The 22723-nt window shown below is 48.5% G+C and overlaps 1 protein-coding gene across 4 annotated transcripts; it reads left to right on the forward strand.

The window, feature by feature from the left end:
• On the forward strand, window positions 1-22225 carry PCYT1A (phosphate cytidylyltransferase 1A, choline). 4 transcript variants are annotated; one of them, XM_069792438.1, is made up of 10 exons: window positions 2-137; window positions 3526-3632; window positions 7284-7424; window positions 10234-10333; window positions 12549-12665; window positions 14671-14822; window positions 15638-15716; window positions 16475-16617; window positions 17673-17861; window positions 18455-22225. In XM_069792438.1, exons 3-10 carry the CDS (start codon window positions 7308-7310, stop codon window positions 18659-18661), a joined length of 1104 nt encoding a protein of 367 aa, XP_069648539.1. In that variant the 5' UTR covers window positions 2-137; window positions 3526-3632; window positions 7284-7307; the 3' UTR covers window positions 18662-22225. The 4 variants fall into 4 exon arrangements, with proteins under 4 accessions (XP_069648541.1, XP_069648539.1, XP_069648542.1 ...); XM_069792441.1 differs by having other exon boundaries at window positions 7294-7424; XM_069792440.1 differs by lacking the exon at window positions 3526-3632 and having other exon boundaries at window positions 1-137.
• Window positions 22226-22723: the final 498 nt, after the last annotated feature.

The raw sequence follows: 22723 nt of genomic DNA on the forward strand, positions 1-22723 counted from the left end.
GTCCCTTCCTGCCGCCCCGGCCCGACGCGCAGCGGCTCCGCCCGCCGCCCCGTTGGCGTTGGCGGGAGCGGGGCGGGGCCGGCGCCGGGAGCGGCTCCGGCAGCGGCGACGGGGCCGGGCCGGGCCGGGCTGCGGAGGTGAGGGCGGGCGACGGGGCGCTGGTCGGGGGGCGTCAGCGGGGAGCCTGGGGGCGCCGGCACGGGCGGGGGGACACGAGGGTGGTTGTGGGGTCCGTCGCTGAGGGATGCGGGGGGGCACTGGGGTGGCTGTGGGGGTGTCCCTGTGGGGGTGTCCGTCCCTGTGGGACTGACAGGTATCCCCCCTGGGGTGCGGTGTGGGGAAGGGCACCGCAGGGGACAGGGCGCTCGCCGTGGGGTGCGCGCCGCGGGGCTGGAGACCGGTGGGGGGGGGCACATGAGGGGCACCTCACACCTCCCCCCTGCGGCGTGAGGCGGGGGGTCCCTCCTCGGGACCCCTCTCCCTGCAGGGTGGCCGTGGCACAGGCACGGGGGCAGCCCCCCTCCGCCCCCGGGTGCGGCGGGCTCGCTGCGGGGCAGGGGGGCTCTGGGAGGTGCGGGCTGGTGGGGACGCGGGGCGCTTGGCTTCGGGCAAAGGGGTGATGCCTGCTGGGGAGGGGACGCGGGGCGCTGGTTCCCCGTTGTGGGGGCTTGGGGAGAGGCTGGGGCTCGGGCACCGTGATCGAGGGATGGCAGGACCGGCTGCGGTGGGGGCAGGCGGAGAGGAGACAGCAGCAGGCGCTTTGGGAAACTTTTGGAGTCCACCCGCAGGGCTTGGAGCGTGGGGGCTTTGGGGGACATCTCCCCCACCTAGGGGACGCAGCCAAGGCAAACGACGAGGAGGTGGCCCTGACTGCGGAGAAGGAAGGTGTGACCTAGCTGCTGCACGGGCACACATCCTCTCTAACCCGCTTTTTGTGTCCGCCAAAGTCCTGGCTGCGCTGATTAATGGTTGTATAATTAGAGTTAAAATCTGCAGGAATTCTGAGAGCTGCGACGCTTCTCGGTAGCCCTCGCGCGCTGTGGAGGGAGGTGCAGGATGCTGCAGGTGGCCTTTCCTCCTCTGTCCCCAGCCTGTGCCGTTGCAGCACCGGGTTCCCCCAGCCTGCGGCTGGCAAAGACCGGCGTGGTCAGAAGCAGGTACTGGTGGGTGTTCCATCTGCAGGACACCAGGCCCTGAGCAGAGCCACCGTATTTGCTTCTGAAATTCAGGTGACAAATATCCGTGCTTTATTTCCTGGAGAAACTTCTTATATATACAGAATTATTAAAATTTGTGACTTGGAAGTTTCTTGGTCCAACATCTGGATTGTAATTGTCTTGAAATTACTGTAAGATGAGCTACAAACAATAATTGTTGAAGCGAGGATTTGGTACGGATGTGTAAACCTCCTAAAGGAGGTTGTCTCCTGAAGTCTCAAAAGGCCCAGCTGTTAAGCCCTAAAAATGAAACATGATGAAATGCAACACAGAAGTCAGGAAAGAATGACCGCCCATCCTTGTACTTTCTTGTCCCTGGGCGGGCTCCAGATTTTCTCTGATATTCTGCATTTCTCTGCTGAAATTTTGCAGACACTTTGTCACATGCTAGGACACTCAGTGCCTCGGGGTTGTGGTGTACCCAGAAGGGCTGTGAATTCACCAAGGAGGTCTTGCCAGCAGTTTCTCTTTTTTGTATTTCATAGCAGCTCTGCCTAGGTGATCACGCTGCACTGTTTTCAGTTGTGGTGTTAGAGAGAATTATCTTGAGCCATTTGGGACTTCGTTGGTGAAGAGCAGCATCTTTTCATCGATTGCAGGACACGGGTACCAGATCTTCAGGGTGCTTGAGCTCTGCCTGAGGAAATGTTATCAGCCTGCCTGTAGCAGCAGGGGATGCAAGGTTTGGGGATTTGTTTTAGCCAGTATAGCAAAGGCCCAGGTCTGGGTGCTGTTGGACCAACATGTGGTACTGGCTGAACTGGAATCCCTTTTATACGTTCACAAGGCTATTAATATGCTGCAGGATAGCTGCTTTTGCTCAACCAGAGTAGCTGAAGCAGCCTATGTTTTAAGTGTAGACAGGACTCTGCCTGCCAGATCCTGCAGTAACCTTTATAAGGGGCTTGAGGGCTTAGACCATCTAGGTAGAGCAGATGCTGACTGTGGGGAGAGCAGCCATGCTGGGGAGAGTCGCAGTCTTCTCTGGAGGTGAGCAGGCTGGGTCACAGCCATTAACACTTAGTTTTGAAGCAGATGCTCTCAGTCTGGAGATTGGGGCAGAGTTGGGCCTGCCTGGGCTGGGAATGAAGTTGCCTTGGAGATCAGGCAAGATTTTTAAGCATGGATTGAAGAGAAATCGTGATCTCTCCTAGTGATTCTGTACAGATTAACCCTCATCTTGTAAACAGGCTTTTATTGGTTTCTCGAGGAGTCAGTGATGAGTCTTCTGTCATTAACTTCTTTTGAGTCTTTCTGTCTACAACAGATCTCTACAGGAATACACACCAGTAAGGTTGATTGTAAGCTGGGGGTTGGAGGTGGGGGAGGACAGTGGGAAAAGGATTTTCTTCTCTCCATGACCAAGGAATGCAGGGTCCTTTGGGTACTTTACAGCCTGGCAGGGGAATTATCTGAAGTGACAGGACTTATTCCTTTTCCCTGAGGCTCTCGCTTACGTGCAGTCCATGTGTCAAGGCAATGCTTCTCTGCAGACAGCTGGCAGAGTGCAAAGTTTAGTAGTATTTGCCTGCAGATGAGTCAGCAGAAGAGAAATAGCTTGCTCCCATAAAGTGGAATGATCTTGTAGGCAAAGCAGCACATGACAGTCACATCTGACTGTGCCAACGCCTTCCAAGTTCAGAGGGACGATGAGGGAGCCTGGGAGCTGTGGGTGTCAGAGGGGCCTCGCTGGTCCAGTGTGCTGCCCTTGTGCTGACTCGGATCCCTGGTGAGAAATGCAGCAGCTTTGAGCTGGAGCATTTACTGAGTTGTTGCAGTAAGCTCTTGTTTTGCACACGCTTCGAGTTTAAGTAGCAGGATTTATTTTGCCTCGGCGCGTAAATCTGCAAGCGAAAAGCAGCGGAAGTGGCAGAAGAAATCCTGCTACTGCATGTAGATATGCAGATAATATTCTTCAAGAAATTCCTCGGGACATTAAAACACAAAGAATGCGGATGGGCCAGGTCCTCATGCTATCAGCGTGCTTAGGGTGCAGAAATATCTGATCTGCTTCTCCGGTGTAGTGTGAGGCAGGCAGTTCCCTGACACCACCAAGGATAAACAAAACATCAGTACTGTCCATGAAGATGCAGACAGTGAGATAAGGCTTTGGCTAAGCAAGAAGATTTGCTGCACCTATTCTGACCTTCTCCATCTGCCAGAGGTGTTAACTTTGGTGTTGTGGCTAAATTCCAGCTTGGATGATGGTGTAGTTAACTCACACTAAGGGAGAAGTTTTAAATTCCTTCTCTGCCTATGTATTTTTTTTTCTTCATGGTAATCGATGCTTGTCCTTCTTCCCTCCCAGAAGTGGCTGCGCTTCAGTGGGATTCAGTGATTCCCTGACAGGGAAAGCAACTCTTCTCCCATCTGGCAGTCGGCTGCTTCTCACAGAGCCTGTACAACTCTCTCGAGGTGAGCTAGCTGGCAGCTGATGCAAGGCATCTCTTTGATACAGAATATGCACCAAAGAAATCAGTTTCAGAAGCAAAGCCCCGAGTGTTTTGTAAAGTGTTGCCGAGACTGTGATCTGCCCATGGCTTTACTGAATGGGGCACTTCTTAACTTTGCTCCTAGCAAGCAGTTTCTCATGTTCAGCATGGACTCAGTAATGCAGGAGGGCAACGCCTTAAACAAAATAGAATGATGTTAACATTTTACAGCAGGACTCTTTCTTCTGGTTATGCCTGGTTTTTATCTTGGAGTTTTTCAGAATGAGCTTTGAGAGTTATCTTCTCTTCCCCTTCCCCATCTGCTGCAAATTAATTAATTTTAGAACAGTCAGTGTTTTATGCATTTGGGGAAGCAAAGCTGTGTGCTCATGTCTTAAGCTCAGCTACAGATGCTGGATCCCATTGTTAGTAAGTAATTGTTTGGGATGCTATTTTAGTCATTTGGGTCAAAATGAAGCATTCTAAGATTAGTAGCTTTATTGCAGTAAGGTATGGTTTGTTTTTAAAAACAACATGTTCCCAGTTTTTAATGAAGATGAGTTTGGTGCTGGGAGGACTTCCCAGAAACGCACTAGCCACAGGATAGAGGTTTTAAAGCTCTGAAGAGTGGTAAAATTATTGTTTAATTTCTGCATTAATTTGAGTAATTAGCAGAGCTGCATCACTCTCATGAGGTGCCCAGCCCAGCTCTCCGGTCGCTGCAGAGGCTCCTTCAGCAACATCTAGCCTGTAACATTAGAGCAGAGAGAGCATATTTACACCATCCTCAAAGCTGGTTTCTCCCTTGGTATGTCAGGTAGAGCTGCTGCTGCTGGGCAGCTGGTGCTGTCTGACTGCTGCTGCTTACTTAATGCAAAGCAAATCCATTTGCCTAAGCTATTGTTTGCCATCATTTGACTACCTACACCTTGAGAAGTGGAAAAGTGAGTTAGGGTGGAGGAAAGCAGGTGGTTGGGTGTGGGAGGGGTGGGAAGAAGCTGTTGGAGATTTCTTCTGGGCTTGGACAGTGCTGCTGTACATCAGCATAAAGCACAATGTTGCCCTGTGCTGTAACCCGCAGTTCTTTGGCTGGCCCTGAGCTCTGCACCCAGCAGCAAGATGCTGGCGGTAACTCAGCAGAGAGTGCACTTGTGTGCAGAGAAGCCTGGTTGCTCTGACAGGCCAAGGTATTCACCTGTTTGTGCGTGGAGGCTGCTATGTCCGTCCTTCAGCACCAAAGCCTCTGCCAGCGCTTTTTAATGTTTTGCTGGGCAGCGGATCAGAATGACTGCATTCAGCACATTAACAGACCTTTTAATTCTCTCCGAAGGGAAGGAAAGCGAGTGGTCAGAGACCAACAGGTGACTTGAAGCACAGTGAAATTATTTTGACCAAATAACAGGAAAATCTACTGCTGTTTCCGTGAACGCTGGGGTTACATGAACTAGAGACAGAGGTCTGCTGCTTTTTGTGAACTGGATGGTTTCTGCTAGGACCATGGTGGTAAAGTAAATAACTGATACAGAGTGTGCTTGCAAGATGGCACCTTGCAAAACCTAAGAATTACTTGTGTCATACCCTGTGTTTTCACAGAGGCACCCTGAAAGCTGGTGCATTTATAGCACAGATCTTGCCTGAAAGTTAAATGTTTGGTGAAGTGTTTGAAGACTTGGAGCTCAGCGTTGCAGACTCTTTTTGCCTGAGATTGCTTTTGCACACTCCTGTATGTTTGTCTGTTGTGAGGAAATAGTAAATTAGTTACTGGAATGGGGGAAACTCTGCAAAGTTGACTCGCAGGCGTTATGGAGTGAGTGCTGGAGGGCTCGTGCGGTTCTGAAATGTCCTTGTGGCTGCTCTTCACTGTCCCTTTTGTATTCTCCCCAATGTTATTTTGGCTCCCCACTTACCTAAGATTCTATTTTCCTGTTCTTAGTGATTTGTGTTAGGTCTAGCAGAGCAGTCTGGGATACTTATGTGCATGTAGCCCAAAACCAGTTCAGCTGTGTTTGGCTCTAACACTGTTCATAAGGTATCATCTTGTTGATGGTAGGTGGGGAGGGCAATGTGTTTGCGTGTTATTAAACTATGTTTGACTCTTTACTTTGGAACATTCCTTAACCTGGAGTCATTTGTGCTTGAGTAAGTCTGATCACTAAATCTGCTTCTTAACAGCTCTCTCACAAAGCCCACGCTTCTTGGCTGCTGAACAGCAGAGCTTTGCCCAGTGGCCATCACTGAGGGCAGTTCCAGCTTGTCCCAAGCAGGAACACTCAGCAGAGACCCTCTGCTGAGGAGAGAGGTGGTGTTCAGAGGGACATCTGCCCTTTCTTATACCTTGTGCTTGCCCCACCTAACATGTTCCAGCACAACCACTGCATGTGGGTGGAGAGACATTTTAAATTCCACACAGCTCGTGTTATTAGTGTGTTGAGGCGCACACGTAAGCATCGTTCCTGGGTGGAGGGGTCATGCTGCTCTTGGGAGCAGCAGGTCAGAAGTGCCATTAGCTGCACTGGAAAGCTGCACACTTCAAGTGAGCCAGAGAGATAATGCTGCTCTTTAGTTATAACCTTTGCAAATTTAGCACCCATTTCTAACTCCTACAGCAGCTGAAAAGGGAATGTTTGCTGCCATGCCTTTCTGTAAATCCCTAGCTTTGCTTCAGCTGTGTGAAGTGCTGGGCTTCCTAATGCTCCAGGGCCATTTTGGGAAGGTACAATGACTCCAGCTCAAAAGCACAGATAGCTTTCTTCCAGATAGCTGTCAAAATTTCTGTCCCAAACTGGTAGTCTTTCTGTCTATTCATCACAGAAGCAGTTCAGCTGAACCACCACTAATTACAACCTGGTACATAAAGTGCCAGAAGTAAGTGTGCCCTAATGTGGTGTCAGCAGCTGCTTCACCATCAGCTGAGTCACCACTGCAGTGGGGACAGGGGACAAGAGGGGAGCATAATGGCAGCCATCCCAAGGTGAGCTGACCCCAGTGGGGAGCTGCAGCTTGGTCTTACACAAACAACAAAGCAAACAGCAAGCTAGTTAGTTATTTTTTATGACCATGGGTTGCACCCCTTCCCTCACCCTTATTCCTTCTGCTTAAACCTGCTTTTCCCTCTCTTCAGGATTGTACAGGGATGCAGCACACCCACCAGCTCTTGGGGTGGGGGGCATGGGGAAACAGAAAAGGGTAAAAAAGTGTTTGCATTCATCAAAATGAGAGCTGGGGGAGGGCTGAATGCAGACTGGGCATGCCTTAATCCTTAGGTTGCTTTTCAGATGCTAAAATAGCATAATTAGCCTGGAGTAATGATTTATAACTTGCATTGCAACTCTTGTGTGAGTTTCTTTCCAGCCAGCTGACTGCTGCACACTTCTGTCTGCAGAACGGTTCCGAGTTGCGTTAAATGATTCAGTATTCCCACCAGGCACTGTTTGTCAAGCCTTGGCAGCTGATGCCAAATACAACTGGCTAAGCCCCTTGTTAGGTGGCTGCGTCTTTGCACTGACCTTCTGTACACTGTGCCTGCTATTGACTGATTCTGCTTTGGAAGAGTTGAGAAATATCTCTTCTTTTGGGTTTGGGGTTTTTTTTTTGGTGGGTTTTTTTTCCCCCCCTCTTCTTCATTTTGTTCCAGTTCTTACTAGACGTGCTTGGCAAGATGGAGCCACCAACCTCCTCCAGGCTGAATTCCCGAAAGAGAAGAAAAGATGGATCTGGCCCTAATGGGGCGACAGAGCTGGATGGAATACCTCCAAAAATGTCCCGACGTTCACTCGTAAGTAAGCAGAGATAGGAGCTTTATGTGCTTGTGAGATTAGGACATTGAACCGTAATAGCAGAAAGATAAATGTGATGGTTTTTCTGTGGACACAGAAAACAAGTCGGGAGGGGGTGGAGGTGGGAGAAGCAAATGACAGTATCTATCCTTCTTGCAAAGCCAGTTTAAAATCTTCCTTTGTTCATACTAATAACATACTTACAATGTGGGCTTAAATTAGGTCTGAGGCAAGCGTCGCTAAGCTGCTTTTGTGGTGTGTCCGGCCTGTTTGTAGTCCCTTACACTGAACCCAAACAGGCATGCATATAGATACCTGTGGAGAAGTAAGCATTCATTTCTCGCAGGTGGGTTTTCTTATGTGACCCGGCAGGAGGGAGAAGTACTCCAAACAAGCACGTAACAACTCATGCTCCTTGCAGAAAGCAGTGCTGTTCAAGTCAGGGGAACTGCAGGAGGGTCTGAAGTCTAAGCACCTGCAAAAGCAACCTTTTGAATGCACGCTCTGAAACACTGGGAAGATGACTATTCTTTTGATTCTCTTGGTCTGGCAGGAGACTGCATTTGTGTTGCTGGTACTTCAGGAGTGTTCAGGAAAAAAAAGAAAAAAACAACTGAAAGGATTTCTCCTTCTAGGTCAACCTTGGGATGGCTTTAACAAGCTAAAGCCAGTGGGGTCTCTTTTAAAGGGAGTCTGTGCCAGTTAATGCTAGTGTAAAGGGCTGACTTTAACTTGTCCTTGCCGCAATACTGCGATGATGGGCTTTTTACAGCTCTTCTCTTCCCTCTTCCTGGAGCTGTCCTGTGTATCCCATGTGCTGTAGTTGCTCTTTCCTTATCTCTGTTGAAAGCCAGTTACCATACCTGCCACATCATACTGGGGTCATAGTCGTTGGCAAAATACAGTGATGTGTTGCAGCTTTCCTCTTTGATAACAACGTTTTGCTCTTCAGGAGTACTTCAGTCCTGTCCCAGAGCATTTGACAGATGGTAACAAAGTAAGAGCAGCACCAGCAGTGAGAATTGGGGAGGCAGGTGTTGGGAATGGAGGCTTGAGCTGTTGCATGACTTATCCCACAGACCCTTTATATCCTTGACTGCTGTCAAAACCCACCCGGTTCGTCTTAAGGACCCCATGTATTTCATTAAGGAAGAGAAGTGTGCAGGTTATTCCATGGTGTCTGTCCTGTGTTAGAAATAAAGCATCTGTCTATGAACAGCACAAGACAAGTAATATCTAGCCACTTTCTAAACTTCCTGGCTGTTTTTTAGCCACAAGGCTAACACAGACCTCCTGATAAAAGATTTCTTTTTTCTTCCTTTTGTGAAAGATTTATTTATTATAGCAAGAGTAGTAGTGTTGCCTAACCGTGATATTACCTTGAAGCCTTTACCACTCGCAGCTAAACAGCAGGCTGGCAGAGTGTTCCCCTGAAGCAGCAGGGCTCAGCAGCGGATGGTGGTAACAAGCCTGCTGATGCACAAGTCTATTTTATTGTGTACATCAGGTTGAGTCCTGACCCTCGTAGGTGCTGCAGAGGAAGGGCAAGACTCTGGGAGGAACTTTTAAGGACATTTTGCTGTGATCCTCTGATAATTTTGATAGGGATTTTTTTATGCTTTTATTTCTAGCTTCATATCAGGTATGTGCCAACCAAACTGCAAAGAATCTGTTCACAAGTCCCAGATATAATGATAGTGATGAAAGCAGAGACCTGCAGGCCTTACCTAACAGTAAGGATCCTGGTAGAGGAGGTGGAGTGTGAAATGCGGGTACTAGAGCCTCAGTGAGTTAAAGAAAATTTTCAGCAGTATCAGTTTGCTTGAATGTAGTAGTCAGTGGTTGCTTTCCTGTGCACTTCACTTTGAGCACTCTAATAAGGAATGACATTAGCACTAATAGCAGTGGTCTTTCTGGTTGCAGTGGTGCTGGGCACCATGGCAGGATACTGCAATGGGACAGGAAGCCAGAGAGGAAACTGCTGGTCAGCTTTTTGCAGCTTGAAGGTATTATTGTAATGATCTGCAAGCTTGTTTCCTCATCTTCTGGCTCAGGAAAGAGACATCCATTGCTGCCCCACACCTTCAAGCTAGAAGGAAATTGAGCTGTTTGCTCTGCTATGGGAAGGGCAAATGTTTTGTTTCCATTCAGAGGAGAGACCAGAAATGATAGCTGGTCTTCAGTTGCTGATTAAACGTACTGCTGTGGTCAAGCTAGCAGATTAGAGGGGTTTTCCTCAGCAGTTGGAGACACTCTGCCACAGGTCGAGGTCAGTCTCTCACTTTATGGCTCAGAAGTGGGTGACGATACCCACATTCCCTGGGAATTTGTGCTGCTGTTGATATTGCACTTCTGCTCATTCATACACTTAGATTGAGGAGCTGTTAAAATTTGTACATCACAGCACAAGCGCTCAGGCATAGCAAAGTGATGGTCTTACCCGGGTGGGCGTAGCTGGAGCTGCGACAGTGAGGTTTGACGAAGCTTGGCTTGTGCTGCTGTGAACTGCTGTTCGTCAAAAGCCTGGTTTTACTAGCTGCAGATCCAAGTCTCCAGTTTTCTTGGGTCCAGTATGACTACCATCTTCTTAACTCTACTTTTCTCTCTCTCTCCCTCTCTAAACTCAGGCTAATCGCCCTGCAGGGCTGTTTTTGAGGTTTAACACTAATTAGTCTTTCAGTACATGTGTTTGAATCGTGCAGAGACACGGTGAGTCACTCGGTGACTGGGACACTGCAGTGGCAGCGCTGCCGCTAGGTACTGCACTCACCTTTGCATTCTCACAGCTAACCTTCTCTGGCTGTTTAGGGACTGAGGGAACCAGCTCCATTTTCAGACGAAGTGGAAATCGATTACAGCAAGCCATACATCAGAGTAACATACGAAGAAGCGATGAGAGGGACCCCTTGTAAGTAAAAAAACAGACCAGAAGGCGATTGTATAAATGTTGGGGTTTGGGGGAGGCAGGTGGGATTGTGATATCTCTGAGACCAAACCAACCTTGTGTGTCAGACCGAGTTTGCAGCCAATGACTTTGTTAATGCTTTGGTGTGTAGGTAACTGTTCCCATGTGAAATTGGGCCTGCCAGTATACAGAAATTGGAGCTTGTGTGTGTGAGGAGCCATACCTTCACCAGTAAGACTGTTTGAAGCAAATAGTTGTGGTTTAGCTCTTGCTGTGCCACTGACAGCTATAGAATAGTATCAGAGCTAAACATTTTTCTCTACTACTTTGTCTGAGGCAGCTTAAAGTTAAGCACTTTAAAAGTGGTCTTTTCTGAAACTCGAAATGGGCAAGTAAAACCAACATACATCTTTGTCCAGAATGTCCCATCCTAGCCTGGACTTGAATTAAAGTATCGTTAAACACAGTAGGCCAGCCCCACAACAAGAACATGTCCTTTTATTCTCTAAACCAGGCTGGGAGAAACACTGTTCACTTTGCAAGTCCAAAGGGGAGGCAGAGGCAGGACTGGCTCCTGAAGGATGGCTGCCCTCTCTTGCCAAACAGAGTGTGCAGCCGGTGCTGTCTTACTTGGCCTCTCTGTTATGGCTACAGAGACAATAAAAATGCTACACTTCTACCTACCTGACTGCTGCTGAGAGATAAGCCAGCTCGAATTGAGACCTGGCAGTAGTTTCCTGCCAGAGGTTCTGGAAATCCAATGCATTTCACAGTCCTCATTAATTTCCCAGCTGAAAGACTCCAGAGGCTGCACAAAGGTCTCTGATTTCAAGTGATGGCTCTCCTGCCTGCTAAAAGACTAAAATACACTGCATGCTTCCTTGTTGCTGTTTATGCCTGTGCTCAGGAACTGCAGCTGCTGCAGGTATGGAGGAAAAGGGAAGGATGTCCCAGCCAGTTTCCAGAACATGATTGCACTTTAGTAAAGGCCTGCAAGGACCAGTCCTCTTCTGGCATACAGAAAGCCTTTGCCGTCTCAGATCTCCAGATCCTTGGCTCTCCAGAGCCTCCTGGCATCTTTGGACTGAGGTGGATTTGCTGAAAAGTGATTGTAAGAGGCTGTCCTCAAACTGACTCCTCTGCTTAGCTTGAATTTAACAACCTACCTTTTCATCAACTCATCCTCTTGCTGCCTCCCAGGCTCTGTCTGTAGGCGCCTTCAGGGCCCTGCCCAGACCCGTGGGGTTTCGTCTCTCCTGCTAGGTCTTCTCTCTGCCCTTTCCTTGCTGCAGCTTTGGTGTGCCTCTGCTCACACCGCTCCTCTGAGTCTGTCTGCCTGAATTGGACCAGAGAGCAGCAGGCCATTCCCAAGTATGTCAGATACCAAGAATGTGTGGCTTTCTGTTACCAGTAGCAAGAGGACTGCAGTCCTGTGTGGTCCCAGGAGACCAGAAGGTAGGGAGCCTCCTACTATTATGTGGCAGTCCTAAACTATCTCACTTTACCTCTGCTGACCTCAAAGAGCTAAGCTACAATTTCCCCTGGCAGAGGTGGCCTGAGGAAAGTTTCATTCCTCCTTACTTACCTATGAATTTAGCTGTTAGTGCCAGTGGTTCAGCAGAATTGTATCTGCCTTTCTTTGAGTAGTCCAGCTGGGTTTTTGGATAGAGCCATACTCTTCATGGGTCTGGGGGAGCTGATGATGCTGGTGGGGAATCAGAATGGTCTGGTCCCTCAGCTAGACTGGTAGCTGTGGCAGTGGGCTGCAGAGGAGGATGATAAAAATGTCTTGAGATGCCATCCTGGCTGGCAGGGGGAAAACAGGCACCTGTGAAACATTTGGGCCACTTCCCCTCTGGTAGCTCACTGCTGTGCAAAAAGTTAATGCTGCTTTTGGATTTCCGTAGGAGGGAGATGTTCAGGGTTTGCTTTCCCCTTCGTCTCCCCTCCCTTGTTTCAGTGGATATGTGGTAGGCCTTAAGTCTGTCTTTGAACATGGTTGTATTTCAGCTCTGTGCTCAGCTGCATTTGTTTCCATGTGGGAAGGCAGAGCGCCAGCCGTTTCTCTTCACAAATCTTTCCTGGCTACGGCTCTGCATTCTGCCAGTTTTCTGCAACACCCTCATGAATTTCAGAAGGTCCCCAAATGCGGGCATGAGCAGCAGCTGCTTCTCCAGGAAGGCATCTTCACAAATGTCTCTCTGTCCCTTTGGCACAGTGGATCGCCCCGTCAGAGTTTATGCAGATGGAATCTTTGATTTGTTTCACTCTGGACATGCCCGGGCCTTGATGCAAGCGAAGAACCTCTTCCCAAACACATACCTCATTGTTGGAGGTAAGGAGTGACCTTGTTGACTTTGGCTGTCATGGGAGTACAGTCTACCTCCGTCCGTGGTTGTGCATACAGATGGCATAGCAGGGTTTTTGCGTTTATGGCCTCAGTGGATCTCACTGCAGCCAGTTGTCCCAAATGTTGTTGGAGTCTTATTGCAATATGTTGAGAGTTGGATATGTCTGCAGAAAGATAGGTTGTACCAAATCGGTGCTTAAGGGAAAGATTTTTGATCATGCTGTTCTAATTTGACCCCTCTATTTTGTGACAGATACTGGTGAGTTGCACGTCTGAGTATCAAAATATGTTAGGGGCAATTGAGCATCTGCCTCTTGAATGAGACAGTTAAAGAATGAGTAACAGTCCCTCCATGGCTGGTTGAGCTTTGTGTCACCTGTATTGCCCTGCAAGTCATTCCCCGCTCCAGCTTTCTGCTGGGGATTGCTTATGGCTAATCCCAAACAGGTCCCACTAGGAGCGTGGAGACCTCGGTGGTTCCTTGGGCATGTGCCTGGCCACGTGGAAGTCAGTGAGGCCCCATTTCTCCAAACAGAAGTTCCCCATTTTGTCTGTTAGGTTGAAAAGTCTTTAGATAACGCCAGGAATATACTGCTGACTGCCTGAGGGGATCTAGCAGAGGTGTTTCAGCCAGGCCTCCTTCAAGAATATAACAGGGAAAAAAGAAACCCTTTCTTCTGGCTGCTGTAATACGTTGGCCTCTGTCCAGGCAGTGCCTTTGTGCCCGTACCTTCACCCACCTTAAAGACATATCAGGCTGTGCATGTTGTCTGTCAGGAGGTGACCTCTGGTCAGGCTGCATAATGATGTTAAAGTATCAGAGCTGAGAATACCTTTAACTAGTTTTCTCAACTACCATTAGCTTCCTGAAGCAAAATGAAACTCTGATCCTGTGATAAAGCGATGATAACATCTTTGTGTGGTTTGTTTCCCTAACAGTTTCACTTGCTGCTGAGGGCATTTTTATAGTGGTACTTCTGCATTTTTTGTGTGTGCTACAGCAGTGTCTGGAAGGGGAAGGGAGGGAGTAGAGCTGAGATAGTTGCTCCAACCTACAGGCACTCTGAGCTTAGAAATCTTGCAGGCGGAAAGACACCCCCATGTACATAAATGTTGTACATCGAACAGGACGATAACTTCAGGTCGAATTATTAACATGTTAATGTAGCGAGGTGTGTAACTATGCTCTGCCTCTGAGAGACTGGTGAGGAGGTGGAGGGCAATGAAATGCTCCCCTTGCACCAGGAACTGAGACAAGAGGCCACAGCCCAAGTGAACATTAGCTCCAAGCTGGGAGCAATCTCACCCACTCTTTATCATTTGTTTGTCTAGAACATAAATATGTCCAATACCAGTGAGACTGGTAATACTTTGTTTACTTTTGAGTCTGATAACCAATAAAACTCCCCCCTTCACAATGTCTTACATTGCAGATTATAAAGAGTTGTTAATTTACTTTCTCATAGAACATAATAATTAAGCTAACTTCATTTGCTGTCAACTCACACTTTGTTTTAATACAACTGTCCAAGAGCTAGACAGTGGTATGGCATTTTATGAAATCAGAAGCTTAGGCAGTGGTTTTTTTCATGGGCTTCGCTCTCTAAGCCTGAGACACCCATAGGTTTAAAAGCAGATTTCTGCCTGATAGGCCCCCAGGTGCCATTTCATACAGGAGAGTTGTCTTCTGTATTGGCTGGTTTTCTTGAGAAGCGTTGCAGGCTCTAGAGGTCTTGAGGGATTGGGGTGTAGGTTCCCAGCTTGGGCAGAAATTCCCCAGCCTGCCTAGAATTGCTCAGGAGTTTAGTGCCCTGCACCGCTCCCTGTTCCTGGTGCTTTGTGGCTGGAAGAGCTGAGTTTGAAAGTGCCAGTATCAGCCTCCTTCAGCAGCTGGCATTGCCTGTTTTAGCAGTGGTGTGTGCAAGGTCCTTTTACTATAAAGCATTGTGGTAAGTACCTCAGGCTCACTCTTCTCTGCCTGTTTCTTCAGTCTGCAGTGATGAGCTAACCCATAACTTCAAGGGCTTCACAGTAATGAATGAAAATGAGCGGTATGATGCTGTGCAGCACTGTCGCTATGTGGACGAAGTGGTGAGAAATGCGCCGTGGACGCTCACCCCCGAGTTCCTGGCAGAGCACAGGGTAATTTTTGACATCTGATCTGTTCTGAATTTTGATTAGCCTCTGTCTGTGCTTGCTGTTTACAGCAAGAATTCATCCATGGGGGTGACCTCTGCCTGAGCAACCTGTTTCTGTTGAAACTCCTTAAATATAGAATGAACTGGGTTATAGAAATTGAGTGGGTTTCTTGGGAGACTAGAAGCATTTGCTGAGCTGGCAGGTAATGTTAAAATAAGGTAGAGATTGTGACATGGTGAAAAAGCCTGAGAGGGTTCTTGCTGTTCCAGGAGAAGTTGATGCTGGTTACAGATCAGTGTGAAAGCAGTAGGGAGAGGATAAGATGGATTGGAAGGGATTTCTGGAGGGCATCTGGTCCAACTCCCTGCTTATAGCACGAGCAGCTTAGATCTACATCAGCTTCCTGGCAGCAGGAGACCAGGCAAGCTGTCTTGAGAGTCTTTTATCAGTTAGTAAGATAAAGTGAAATGAGTCTTTAACATCTGTTGAACTGTTTAGGGAGGTGGAGGAGTCTCCAGGGGAGTTTGCTTAGTTTACCCTTGTTGCCATTAACAAGCCATTTCTCTGTGGAGCTTAAAACAGCTGTGTCCTTAGTCCCAGCCTTTCCTCTCTGGTGTGTGCTTACAGTTGATATGCAATTGTTAGTGAGAACTTGGGGCTGCTCTGTGTTGCTTTTTAACAGAGGAAAGTGACTTGCTGTTCTCCATCACACCCCCGTGTGGAGGTGTTGAGCAAAAAGTTACCATCCTTTGACAGAAAGCAGGAGAGCTGCACGTTCAAGATAAAATGTTTACTAGCATTGCTTTCTTAATTTTCAGATCGACTTTGTTGCACACGATGACATCCCCTATTCTTCTGCTGGCAGCGATGATGTTTATAAGCATATAAAAGAAGCAGGTGAGTCTGGGGCAGATTCTCCAGGGCTTCCCATCAAAAATCTGCTGTAGCTTCTCCTGTGCCCCTGTATGGCAGAATTATGCCTGGGGAAGTGGCTGTGCCCCTCTGGGAACAAGGTCTGCCCAGGACCTGCTCTGAGGGCAGGAAGAAGCCCAGCTTTTGGGCCCCACTTCCTAAGGCTAGGACTGTTCCATGTCCCAGGCCAAGCATTGCCCAGCATTAATCCATACTTCCAGTCTAGTTATTGAGATTGAATTAACAGCCACCTTTTTCAAAAGTACTACAGTTTGGCTTACAGATTCTCACAAATGGAGAATCTCGTGAACTTAGCAAAGTGATTGCTCTAGCTGTTTGCTGTAAAACTTAGTGGGGGTGCAGCTTATTTAAATTATCCAAATCCAGCTATCAGAGCTTGTTATATTTCCACCCACTAAATTGTAGGACCCCTTGTCCTGTCCTTCTCACCACACTGTTCTATATGCAGTGGATTATAGTCAATAGTCTTTAAACCAGCTAAAGGGAAGAGCTTTTCATTAGAAGACATGGTGTTTTGACATGCTTTGGTCTTGCCTAGGTCTTCCTCATAGTCCTGGAAAGGAGGACCGTGGTATTGTACATTCAAGGACAAAGATGTGGTGGTGTGAGGACAGCTAGGAAATGAGGTCTTGACAGGAGAGATTGTTTCCTAATAGAGATGGCAGCAGCTTTCTGCCATGGGTCTTGCTACAGCTGTCCTGGGTCCTGTTCCCCAACTTTAGGCATGTTTGCGCCAACTCAGAGGACTGAGGGCATCTCAACATCAGATATCATCACTCGGATTGTGCGGGACTATGATGTTTATGCCAGACGGAACCTGCAGCGGGGCTACACGGCTAAAGAGCTCAACGTCAGCTTTATAAACGTGAGTTGAAGTGTGTCTCACCACAAGCTGCATGAAGCAGAATCTTACAGAGTGTGGAGATGTAGAGTCTTCTCTAGTGGTAGCACAGTCCTGCCACATGCCAGTAAAAGGCCAGTCTGCAGAGCTAAGCAGTTGCACCAAACCAGTGTCCCTGGAGTAGAAATTAGACGACTTCTGCCCCTGAAACTGCCTCTGGCACCCACCCAGAGGAAATGGGGTTTTGCTAATACTGTTCCATCGTCAGAAATGTCTTGGTGACGTTTTACCTGTTGAAAGAGCTGGAGACAGGGTGTGTGGCAATATGTGTGTTTTCTTGAACTGAATGAAGTGTGGGTTGTTCTTGGCAGCAGCTGCTGTGTCTCATCTCTCTCCTCTTCCCTCAGCCACCTTCTTAAGGTAGAGTCATTTGTTGGGATAAAATCTGATCCTGTTGTCACTGTACTATTCCCTTCCTGAAGCTGCAGGAGCGGTAGTGCTTGGGTAGGAGAGAAGGACATGCTCTGATCCAGTGCTGAGCAGCTCTAGCCCGCAAGCAGAATACATGGCAGAAGGCACTTCTGATGTTGGAAGTAAAGTAGTAAACTTTTTTTTATCACTCAGATACTATGCCTATTTTTTTAAATACAATCATATACAAAAACAAAACAGGAGAGGTAACGGCTGTTTGGCCTCTCTTTGGCATGTAACTGCCTCTGTTTAAAAACACCCAGCAAAAAGACTTGTGCTATCATGATATGCAGAGACCTACAGCAGGTCACTCAAATCTAATCTGTATATTGTATAAATATTTCCCTCTTCCATGCACTCCTATTAGATAATGCTTATCTCTGGGTTTAGTCTTGCTCTGTGTACTGTGCCTGCCACAAAGCAACTCGCAGCCCCACTATGTCTGCCATTTAGCCTAGGGAAGAAGTGTCACTGAAGTGAAGGAGAAGTGTCACAAGACTAACGGAGACGCTAAGTCTTAAGCAGCAGTTCAGCGTAATAACACAGAGCAGAGGTGGTCGCCACTCAGATCTGGTGAGCTGTATTCTGATCCACCATTTACTGTACAGGAGAAGAAATACCACCTCCAGGAGCGTGTGGATAAGGTGAAAAAGCGGGTGAAGGATGTAGAGGAGAAGTCAAAGGAATTTGTCCAGAAAGTGGAGGAAAAGAGTATTGATCTCATTCAGAAGTGGGAAGAGAAGTCCCGGGAGTTCATCGGCAATTTCCTGGAGATGTTTGGCCCAGAAGGCGCGTTGGTAAGGAGCCGCTCTGGGAAAAGAGGGCAGGGGATTTTGGAGAGCTTGGCAGTCATTGTAGGGCTTCTGGAGCCCATGGTCTGCAGAGCAAAGGTTTATGGTTTGTTGCAGTGATCGATGTGCTGCCAGTCTCCAGTCAAGTTGTCCCAGGCTTGGGCAGCCTGTTCACAGGGAGCCCTCACCCGTGCCAACTGGATAATGCCAGTTACGGCTGTAGCATGAAAAGTTCCTGTGTCCCACAAGCTGGCCTGTAAACTCCACTTTGTGTCCTGCAGGCCACTGAGCAGCCAAGAGATTGGCGATCACTTTGTCACTGGCCTGGGATGAGTCTGAAGCTGCTTGGTTCTGCCAGGCTTTCCTGTGCTGCTGAGTAAATATCGCAGGCACTTCATGTTAGAAGTGCTTGAGAATGGGTAATGGTTACACAGTATGCAGTTTCCAAAGCCTAGAGCGATGCTTGGGCTTTTTCTGCTCTTATATTGCACTAAGCATTGAAGGGATGCAACAACTCAAAATGCTGCACAAGCTGTAAGTAGTGTCCATTTCCATTGCTGTTTGAGCCGTGCTAACTGTCTTCCTGCTTCCATCACTAGAAACACATGCTGAAGGAGGGCAAGGGCCGGATGCTGCAGGCCATCAGCCCAAAGCAGAGTCCCAGCAGTAGCCCCACGCACGACCGCTCCCCGTCTCCCTCCTTCCGCTGGCCCTTTTCAACCAAGACTCCTCCTTCCTCACCGGCCAATCGCTCCAGGAACGAGTCTGCAGTCACCTATGACATCAGTGAGGATGAAGAGGATTAAGCTACCAGCAGGGATTTGCCGCGAACCGCTAATCGACGAATCCTAAGTCTGGACCCACTGGGGAACTCTAAATGAGCAAGAGAGCCATAGGAACAGGGCTGACGGTGAGCACAGGGCCTCAGAGGCACCCGTTGCTCTTAGCAAGGGCTGCTGCCTGGAAGCACATTCAATCCTCCTCTCCCTTCTCCTCCCCAAATCCCCTTTTTATTGTTTACGTTCTAGTGGTTTCCAGGGGAAAGATGGTTTTTATATTTTAAGAAAATACTCTTTTAAAGCGCAAAGAATAGCACTCAAGCGTGGCTTTTGTTTTGGTTTCTTTTCCCTTGTTAAACCTCCAGGCAAGAGGGAGAGTGGGAAGACCCATCTGTCTCTTCTTTCCTTCAGCTCCTCTGTCTTATTCCCCCCACCCCCAGGCAGTATCCGTGCAGCTGCCAAACAAAAGACCCCTTGGTTCCTCACCCAGCGTGACCTCGAGAGCACGCAGGAAGCGGTGGTGTAAAGAGGCTTCTAGGCAATAAGAGACATCTCTGCTGCGCTGGAGCTGATAGGAATCTATCCAGCAGACCCTGTAGTGCTCGCACGCCTCTTAGTTGAGCTTCCCAGCATGTCGCAGTGAGGACGTGCTGGGTAGGGAGCTACCAGCTTAGCACACAGGAGTTACACCCTGGAAGAACTTACCATAGAGTCGCACATCCCACAAGTGCGCAGCATTTGCGGCTCCAAATGGTATGGGGGCTGCAGGGGAAAGGCCTTTCCGGCTAATCTTAACAAGACTGCTAAATCTTGAGCTAAAATTCAGCCCTCAATTGCTGTTGGAGAGAAGAGAATGAATCTTTGCTTCAGGGCACTTGTTGTCTGTGCATTTCCTTGGGTGTGTGAGAGCCCAGGTAGGAAATGAATGTGAGTACTCTGTTGAGAAGTTTCTTGTCCCAGTCTCTGGTGTGTAATAAGTTTTACTGTCTGTCCAAATGGCCCCTCAACACTGTGCTCTGTGCGTGTTTGTCTGTGTTTCAGTTGCTGTACTCTAAGGGCTGGAGCAGTCCTTTACACTGGTGCCATGAAGTCGCTGCTATAAGGACAAAAAGTGAATTCGTACAGCCAGTTTGCTGTCCGTGTTGGTGTGTGCAGCTGGACAGATGAAGGGCACATTTTACCACAGTGAAGGGTCCCAGTCCCATGTGACAGTTACCTGGCTTGCACAATAAATGCACAAATCAGTGCCCGCTTACTCCGCTCCTTGAGGCAGACGAGAAAGAACATCAGAGAGTGCTGCAGCTTTTTAAGATTTTAAACATGTAATCTGCTCGTTTCAAACCATGGTCCAAGTCGTGCCTGCTGTCATGTCTGTAATAAACACTGAGCTTTGTGGCCTGTGGCTCCCTGTGGCCAGTTGCCCTCCCTATGCTGCATTCCTGTGCACAGAGCAGGTCTGTGCACTCTGTCCCAGCCGCCAGCGCTGGAGAGACTGGACTTGCTGTCACGTAGCTGTGACGCTCCCGCTTGCTTTTCTGTGCGGGTTTGCCTGTGATACCCGTTGTCTCTGGGTGGAGCTGCTGGGCTGAGTTGCCTGTATCCTCCTGTGATGCTGGGAGCAGAGGAGAGCTCGGAGCCCAGTCAGCAATGCTGCAGGGAGGTCTTCAAAGTGGGATGTGGGCTTGGGGAGCAGCGGGTGCAAGGAGGCAAATTGTCAAGTGGTGCCACAGGCTCTGCCCAGTGTGATGCTTCCAGGGCATGCGGGCCCTGTGGTAGGAGCAGGGCGTGATTTCTTTCCAGCTTTTATCTTGCTGATCCTTTGTCACACTGCCTAAAGGGCTTGACAGAGACTCTGTGCTTCTGTTGAGGCCAGAGCCAGTATGGGAAAGGGTATTTTGGGGATTCCTCATCTGCCATTTGGACCTCTTTCAGCAGGGACGTGCACGGCTCTGGGAGCATGGCTGGCTGCTATGGATTTTAAGCTGCAAGGAGCAAATAATGGTCACTCGGTACAAGCCAGTTGTTAATCCCCTGGTTTTTGAGTGGTAGAGCACTTACTTTATATCACCCACATTCTCTCTTCCTTCATCTTCCCCACCTTCCCTTCCTCACCCTTCCCTCAGTATGGGTGTTGCATTGCTTTCCCAAGCTGGATCACAAAGGCCAGGCTGCTTTAGAGCCTTACTACTGTTTTAAACACAAGTTATGCAACAGTGTTCTGTAAATGTGGGTAACAATGGTGTTTTGGATGGTGGTTTGTTCTGCAGAGACCTTAACATATTTCTTGGTCTCTCTGCAAAACCTGGGGTGCTTGGTCAGAAGCCAGCCATGGTTTTACATGTAGCTTGGAATAACAGAGCTGTTTCTTGTAACCAGTAATCCCTGCTTCCTCCTTGCACTTAAATTAAATTGGACACTCGAATCCCAGACTAGTCTTTTTTTTTTTTTTTCTTCTTCCTTTTTCCTTTGGTTTTTTGTTTCCTCCTTGATTGCTGGACCAGCCTCATCTCCAGCACTGCCCTGTCCTATCAGGAATAGGACAGAGCTTGATCTTTGGGCAAAACATTTGAGCCAAGTTCTCCAGGAGCTTCTTGTTACCAGTGGTGCTGCTTCAGGGCTGTTGTGCACACCCCTAACCCATCCCACACTCTTCAAAAGAAGCATCTGGAAGAGACATGCTTGAATTAAGCATGAAGTAAGAGGCAGAGTGGAAAAATAAAACTTTACTAGCACGCATTGAAGAACGTGTGGGGTTTGATGCTGCTAAATCCAGAGGCGCCGACTCCTGCAAGACAGCCCTACCTCAGTTCCTCTATAGATCTGGGGGGTGAGGTTGCTGGCACCAGCAGCCAGCCCCTGGGAGAGGATTTTCTGATAGCAAAGAACAGCAGCAGCAGGGCAAAGCTGAAAGGTGCCAAGGATGCTGGTAGAAGCAAGACATGAAGAGTGTGGCACTTCAACAGCATATTGCTTAGAGCTGTAGGAGAAGGTCTTTAATCTCTTGAGAAAATTATGGTACGCATCTGCACTGACATTATTTTGTGCATTTTATAGAGGGTTGGGACTTTATTGTGCAGTCCAGTTCTCGTAACCACAGGCAGGTGCTGGAGCAGTGAATACACTTGGCAGTAGCGGTGACTTTGGCAGCACTGACCCTGCATCTTGTCCCCTGTCCTCAGGGTGGGCTTCTCACTGCCAAGGGTTCCCTGGCGTAAAGGTGTGGGCTTCCTACCTGCCGCATGTAAGGAGCTGGGTCTGGTTGTCTGACGGGGCTGGGGGGGGATGAGTCCCATATTTTGCTGCTAGCCTGGGTATTGCCTCTTGGCAAAACCATGAGATTGCTGGGTCCCAGCACTTCTGCTATGCCTAGAAAGCTGTGTTGGTAGTGCCTGTGTACTGTTGCTAGGAGTCTTGTCAAATTTGGCAGTCTCATAACAAATCACCAGTGCATCTTCTGGCTGAGCAGTTTTGCTTTGAACAAAGCCACCTGCTAAAAGCTCCAAGTCACTTTTCCCCCCTCCTCATGGAACAGAAAACTTGTTTTTTCCGCAAAATGAATCAATTAAATAAATGAAAGTTGGGAGCTTTGGCTTTCTGACTCTTTGCTTCCCTAACATGTCATGCTGGCCAGAGGTATTACAGTGGGAGGGTACCAGGGTGTGCAGGTCAGGGGAAGCTTCCGTGGTGTCCAGCAGCAGCCTCTGGTCTTATCACTGATGATCTGGCATCTGCTGCCCATCTCCGGCCACACTGTATCTCCCAGTCCTGCTGTCACCTCCAGCCCTGCAGCAGCGGCTGCTTCGAGCTGGCTCTTCCTGGTCAGTGTTTACTGCGCTAGTTTCACTGTATGGGCCTGTGCGTGCACCATGTGTCTTACTGGCTTGTTCCGGAGTTGGGTTTTTAGCTTTTATGTTTAGCCAAATAAATGCAAAGTCATTTTACTCAGTGTGTGCCAGATCCCTTCTGCCAGCCAGCTCCCATCGTGGTCTCTTCACCTGCCATCTTAGCAGTGGTTTGAGTGATAAGATGCTTCAGTAGGAGGTCAAAAGATTACCCAGTGGTTTCTGCAAGTCATCATCGCTCCTGATG

This window comes from Haliaeetus albicilla, chromosome 9 (genome assembly GCF_947461875.1).
Source record: "Haliaeetus albicilla chromosome 9, bHalAlb1.1, whole genome shotgun sequence".
NCBI classification, from domain to species: Eukaryota; Metazoa; Chordata; class Aves; order Accipitriformes; family Accipitridae; genus Haliaeetus; species Haliaeetus albicilla.